The following is a 6,376-nucleotide window of genomic DNA, read 5'->3' as shown; positions in this document are numbered from 1 at the left end:
GTTGCAGAGGTCTCACTTTTACCACACAATATGCCCCACGCACTAACCAACTCCACTTCAAAACTCTTCATGACTTTCCTCCTAACCCCCTCCTTTTTTTTCGCCTCCCACCTTCCTCCACAGAATGTGTGCGCCGCTGAACGCGGCCCCAATAATCATAGGCGGGCCCCTATGGGAGAGCCTTTGCCAGTATGTATGATAAAAATTAGCTTAGCTACTAGATAGGCGAGTCCGCTTCGCCCGTCGTATATTCCGCTCCGGGATCTTTGTGGGCACGTGACCAGCGCACGTGCCACTTTTCCGACGTAAAATAGCAACTACTACTACTACTACTTACGAGTACTCCCAAGCAGGCAATTCAACCTCAGCAAAAGTCATCCAAATGTCTTATGCTAGTCATCTTGGCGTGCTTCTTGAAAATTCACACAAGTGAATGTCTCATTACCTCTTTTACTCTTTGTTTGCTGCCAAGCAATTTCTATGATTTTTTAGATAGCAAAGACTCCAACTACTATCTTGCTCCATCTCCTCCCTCTCTTCATCTATTTTTATATAATATGACCAAAGTTCCCTGCAATACTTACTGAATTCGCATCATGGTATCTATACCAATGCGCAGATATCTTAGGTTAAATCGAACCACCTACATCCGTCTATCAACGCAAGAGAATACGCCCACGGCAAAAGAATAGAAACCGCGCGTGTTTGAACCGCTATCCCCAACATGCGATTGTTGAATGGGAAGTGCACCGACCGCCGTAACCAGGATGTCGACACCAAACATACTCAAAATGACGAACGAAAACGTTCCCTACAGTGTTTTGGCGGAAACGACTCATCTCACATGGATAGCAAGACCCGAAAGGGGTCTTGTATTCTCAATGGATGAGTGCATCCAGATGAGGAAGTTTCACACTCACTTATTACAATGAAAGAGACGTGGCACAACTTCTTTGAAGCCGTTATTTGTGATTACAAACGACGCCTTCCAATGATCGAATTTATCGAGTTTGGCATAAGCGGGGATTCACATTCAGCGCAGCCGACAATTGGTGAGAAAATCCTACCTCTGGAGACATGGATGTCGTTGACGTGAAGTACCTAGGCATTTGCCTAGCTTACGACGAACAGTACCAGTGCAAGCAGAGATGGGGACGTCATGCACAGCCACTCACTAATTTGCGCGTCGTTCTACTGGAGCCACTAATCATATGGAAAATGACCGGGGGCGAGTTTGACGGCTATTACAAAAAACCATTGATCCCGCTTCCGATGTCTAGAGGCTTAAGATCCAAAGTGATGGCACGCTTTGATTGATGATTTGAACAGAAATCAAATATACCTCTATCGACCCTACAAGCTGGCTTGTCCCATACCGACAAATGGCGCGCACGTGGTCACCTTTCCTCCTGGTTGAGTCGGTCTCAGCAGCCGCTCAGCGGGGACTCATTTACGCAGATTTCTACCGACGGATCTGCCGACTGCGACACGACCACGACGCCTGATGCTGAAGGGACCACGGGTATAATCTGCGGTCCGTCCTACCCTCCGCCGATCAATGTTTCCTCAGCTTCGGCCTCACAGGTCCTGAATGTTCGATTCGAAACACGTTGTTCGACTATTGATCTAGGAAATGCGGATCAAGAAGAAACGCTTGTCCTTCACTTCGTCTAATAACGCAGACAACTTGTTTGTCATCGAGGCAAAAAGGCACGATGCTTTTTGTATTGGAATAACAAAAACCCTAGCGCACATGGCCTCGAACGAATCATACGCCTCTGTGCTCTCAAACCACTTGCTCGCTTTTATTGAGCAGTGTTTAAACATACACAGGTCTTCCACAGTGTTAACCAAGAGCTTCGTTGACCAACTGGCCTTAGTACATCGTTTAACCAGATGGTCGAGCTCGCGGCCGTCACTTTACCATTCGAATACGAAGCGTGCCTGCTGCTAAAGAGGCAGAGGACTATTCTGGTCGCAACGGCTACCTGAAACAGCCCAAAGGGAGATGTGTTCCAGTGGCAAAAATCGTGGTCAGGCCGGCACGGTGATCTTGAGAGCTGGTTTGGCCCAGCGCTTGGTGAGGTTTTACCCCGTGTCTGGAATGAGTGCGGGGCAATTCATGAGGGCTAACTTTCTATAGTGGCCATTTTCTAGAGAAAAGAAGATACAAAACACAAGAAATATGAAACGGTACTGCGTGTCTGCTTGGGTATGAGCTCCTAGCGCCTTGCTAGAGACTGTAATGTCTTGGTTAGATGCCGTCGTCAGGAGCCGTACGTACTACGGGAATGTTGCAACCCGTGATGTTCCGCTATTGTGACCGTTTGGTGCTGTCCTTTTTCAGTCCAGTGAGAAGATGGCGACAACGGGCAACAAAGATGCAAAGAGAATAACAACCATGCTTGGAATTCCGAACCAAATGAGACCCCAATCGGGCGTGGTACAAATTGGTAACCACAATTATTATGCTCGGACTCCAGAAAGTGAATATCCCGTATGTCATACTATCCGAAGAACAACTTGCGTGATAACGCTCATACTCGCCTATTACCTTCGAAGAACTACTGGGTCTTTAAAGGGCATTGCTCTTCAAGAGGTTCCCGGTAGCAGATGAGTGGAAGAATGGCCGGTATGGCCCTAGTCCGGAGAAAAGACCAAGATGGAACGTATACAAACACGGATGAATCTTATAGCTCTGGCCAATAATCGATCGTGCTTGAGGATGGGATATATGAAATGGGACGCCCTGTTGACGTGCACGTTCTACACACCGAACATATGAGTTTGCAGAGGATTTCACCCCACGTACAAGAAGGCCTTTTGGCGCGAGTGGAATTACGTGTCCCATAGTCTCGGAATTATGGGTACACTGGCTCGGAACCCTCCATTCGCAGGTATATGAGCAGAATGAAGTTCGAACTTCTAATCGGACATATCTCCAACAATGTTGGTTCCCAACCAGAGACGAAGCGACTACTTCTCATGTTAATCTCGACAAGAACAGCTTTTTTATGAAGCTGTAAGTACAGAAAGAATTTCGAAACATGGTAATAGACCCTGAAGACCTCGTGGGAAACAAAAATTGAAGACCGGAGCTAACACCGGAAAACAGAAATTGACCAACAGGACCATACCAGCTTTCTCAGCCTACAAAAAAAAAAAACTTAAAGCTATACATCGAAGCCATTGACCAGTAAAGCGTTCAGAAAGGTATTCAACGACGCGACAAGCGTGTCCTATTTGCCATCTGCGGAAGGCTCGTCCAGTCATCGCCTACAATCCTAAGAGAAGGTCATGAAGGAAGGTCTCCCAGCCCCAATACGGCATCGAGATGACAAATCGGGAAAGGGGTTGCCACATGTTCGTCGCCTAGTTCACGATTGACATGATTATTGGGCAATACGGCGTTACAGCCGTGATCCATATACCAATAATCAAAAAGAATGAATGGTATTGTAAGCTGGAAATGGCTAATTGGGTTCTTGGGTTCTTGGATGGGAGACGAGGACTCCCCCCCCCCCAACGTCTGTGTCTAGTGTGTTGTTCGACTATTGTGCTTGGATAAAGTGATTCGTTTACATTATGGCACAAAGCCCAACAATAAGGACTGACTATTACTTGAAGACGACCGGCCTGAATCAAGTCTCGAGATGGGAAATTGATTCCACCCACACGTGACATTAATACACAGCTAGCAAGCGAAATGTGGCCTGTTAGTCGAAGCCTTCAAGATTTGGATATGTCCGAGCAGAGGTTGAATGACCTTTGACCTGTCGATCAAGACACTCCCTATTCTGTGTCATTTCGTGGAGCCAGAGTGTCGACAACATACGACGTGGTCCCTGTCGCTTCACTCGAAGTAAGTCCTCTCCGCCGTACAGCAGCGCACATGCACTCTTAGGCAAAGCGTCGAGATGCCGCAGGTATCCATTTGAGGCCTGCATAAGATAAATACCGTTGGTCCGACATCCCAGGTCAGGAAGTATGACCCATTCATTGCAGGGATAATGGCAGACTATGAGGTGCAGACTCTTTTGACAGGCATCAAGAGCGGACAGGATTGTACTATATCCACGGCACCTGGCAACAAGAGGGAGCATCTATGAGAGCTGGCCATTTCGAACACTCGGATATGTGGCAGAACTGCTAGGTTAAGCAATGGAGAAACGGCAGAGACCCACAGAAAACTGGTACGAAGAGCAGCTGTTCGTCGTGAGCGTGCACGGCACAAACATAAAGATGAGCGGCGCTCGTTTTACCTTGGAATATCTACGGGCCGTCAATAGCAGAGTTATGCCAAGCCAGATGCTCCGGTTTTGACTAACTGGTTCTTTTCGTCTGCAAACGTTTTGCGCGTGGTTTGGGTCTTTGCAGCTGTTGACCGGATTAGTTGCGGACCCGTACGTCAGTGAAGGCTGGAAAGCTGATGTTGCCCTAATGCAACACGTTCTGTCATGACGGGTATGGAACATTTCGCCAGGCCAATATTTGCTTCTTACTCGATATGCAACGATCTTATTAGAGCAATACCAATATTGCACACGGTCAGACTGGAATCACTCAGAAATACGGAGTACTCTATACCATTATATTAGTATACAGCACAAGAGACAGGAAATGCGGTTAAAGATAGCAAAGATGTGATGAAAGTGATGTTTCACCGTCAGTTATCAGATCAACGAATCTTCTGCCGCGCAAATAGTAGAGACTTCAAAACGCCTCTACCGTGCTTCGAGTATTTGGGCATGACCAAGGCTCTCTGCAATATTTCGTGCATTATACTCTATACTAATATCCATTCAAAGGAGCTAAGGTGGCTCTCGCAAGTACCTATAGCAAATACTTTAGCTCGCCCACATCCCATTTTGACTTTTAGTGGGCCTCGCTGTCGCCCAATCGTTCCCCGTCACCCTCAAAGATATGGGACATTCAACGGAAGCGGCTTGTCCACATTACTTTCGTTTCACTTGAACTATACCTTCGTGTCGAAGGAAGGTTAGTAGCAGGTATGATCTGCTGTAATGCTTAACATGTGGCTGACTTTGCTGGTAGTTCAGAGGCCGGGATGTCGGCCTGTGGTGCAATGACCATCTTGAGGTAGGATTGATTTGCATTGTGTTTATATCAGGAGCAGCCCGTTTCTTCATTGCCAAGCTCAACATATTTTCCCAGCGAGTGTCAGCCACTGTCTAACACCGCATTGCTCACTCTCGCGCTCACGCGGTATTGAATATACAGCCCTGCCAGAAATCGTCGCAATGAGGATGTTGCAAAAGGCATTTCACTGCAGACTACCTGAAAACGGCAAACAGCAAGGCCATGCCAACTAATAAGATCCATTGGGTCTGCAGCACCGTCCTTTGGACCTGAGGGGCTCTGTATTGGTTGACTGGCTCAGCCGCTTACATGTACAGTGGTCAGGCAGAGGTCAGTCTTCTTCAGATGATCTTGACACCGACATTCTGGGCTCAAGGTATTTCTTAGTCATTTTCTTTATTGGTTGCGCTTAGTGCTGCCTACTCTGCACTTGTTTTGTCATTTTTGCTGGCAATTTTCACACGACAGCAGTCAACCTCAACGCTGACCCCGCAAATGATTATTCAGGTTTAACGACCGACCCATTGAGCATCAAACCTGGAGAGACGCTCATACAGCATACCGATACAGCGATCGTTATTATATTTATGGCAATTCTGAAGGATGGCTCTTGGAAAAACTCTTGGAGAAACTCGTTCAGGCCATGTCGAGGGCACCACATCCTACGCTTGGGACGCCAGCCCCGACTCGGAATATTCATCAAAGTCTGATGAAGACAAAAACGAGGAGGTTACCCGAGTATCGCTTGGAAACCTCATTGGCCCGATCCACAACCATGACAACTTCCCGTCCGTCCAGACTACAAAGTACACATACTATCTCTCGACGTATGTCCCTCATCAGTCTTCCCTTCTTGCGTGTGATAGTGACTAAACCTGTCTAAGAGCAGAGGATCCCAGCCAATGCGTAATTGGCTCGGGCAAAGAAGCCCGGTCATTGCGAAGAGCGACGGCAGTGGTTTTCTTATTCATGGGAGATGGATTTCAGGTTCTCGCAGATTTGACGAGATCCCCGTCATTTCGTTCGAAGTAAGTAATCTCCGCTGTAGAGAACTAAAATCTTAGACCACTGCTCACATGTGTTATCAGGCCAAGCGACGCCACGCCGCGCGGATGCTCGTGGGGAACTGGAAGGAGGGCTATTGCAAGAACATATTAGGACAGGAAGTCGCTGAGCTTCTCGGCCAGGCGATCGAGAGCAGTCGCCAGGTGTCCACCACTACGTGGGTCGACCAAGAAGCATTCGTAATCAGCGTGCGCGCTACCAATTGATCACG

General features: G+C 47.6%; 1 protein-coding gene across 1 annotated transcript; it reads left to right on the top strand.

Annotated features, from left to right (window-relative positions):
• Positions 1 to 5,703: 5,703 nt before the first annotated feature.
• On the top strand, positions 5,704 to 6,371 carry ASPGLDRAFT_39882 (uncharacterized protein; the record flags this gene model as incomplete). Its single annotated transcript, XM_022545139.1, has 3 exons — positions 5,704 to 5,927; positions 5,990 to 6,128; positions 6,189 to 6,371. The coding sequence occupies 3 exons, from the start codon at positions 5,704 to 5,706 to the stop codon at positions 6,369 to 6,371; spliced, it is 546 nt and encodes a 181-aa protein (XP_022396270.1).
• Positions 6,372 to 6,376: the final 5 nt, after the last annotated feature.

Source organism: Aspergillus glaucus, assembly GCF_001890805.1.
Source record: "Aspergillus glaucus CBS 516.65 unplaced genomic scaffold ASPGLscaffold_30, whole genome shotgun sequence".
Classification (NCBI taxonomy): Eukaryota; Fungi; Ascomycota; class Eurotiomycetes; order Eurotiales; family Aspergillaceae; genus Aspergillus; species Aspergillus glaucus.
The sequence above is the reverse complement of the archived record's forward strand: the minus strand, read 5'-3'. Positions and strand labels throughout refer to the sequence as shown.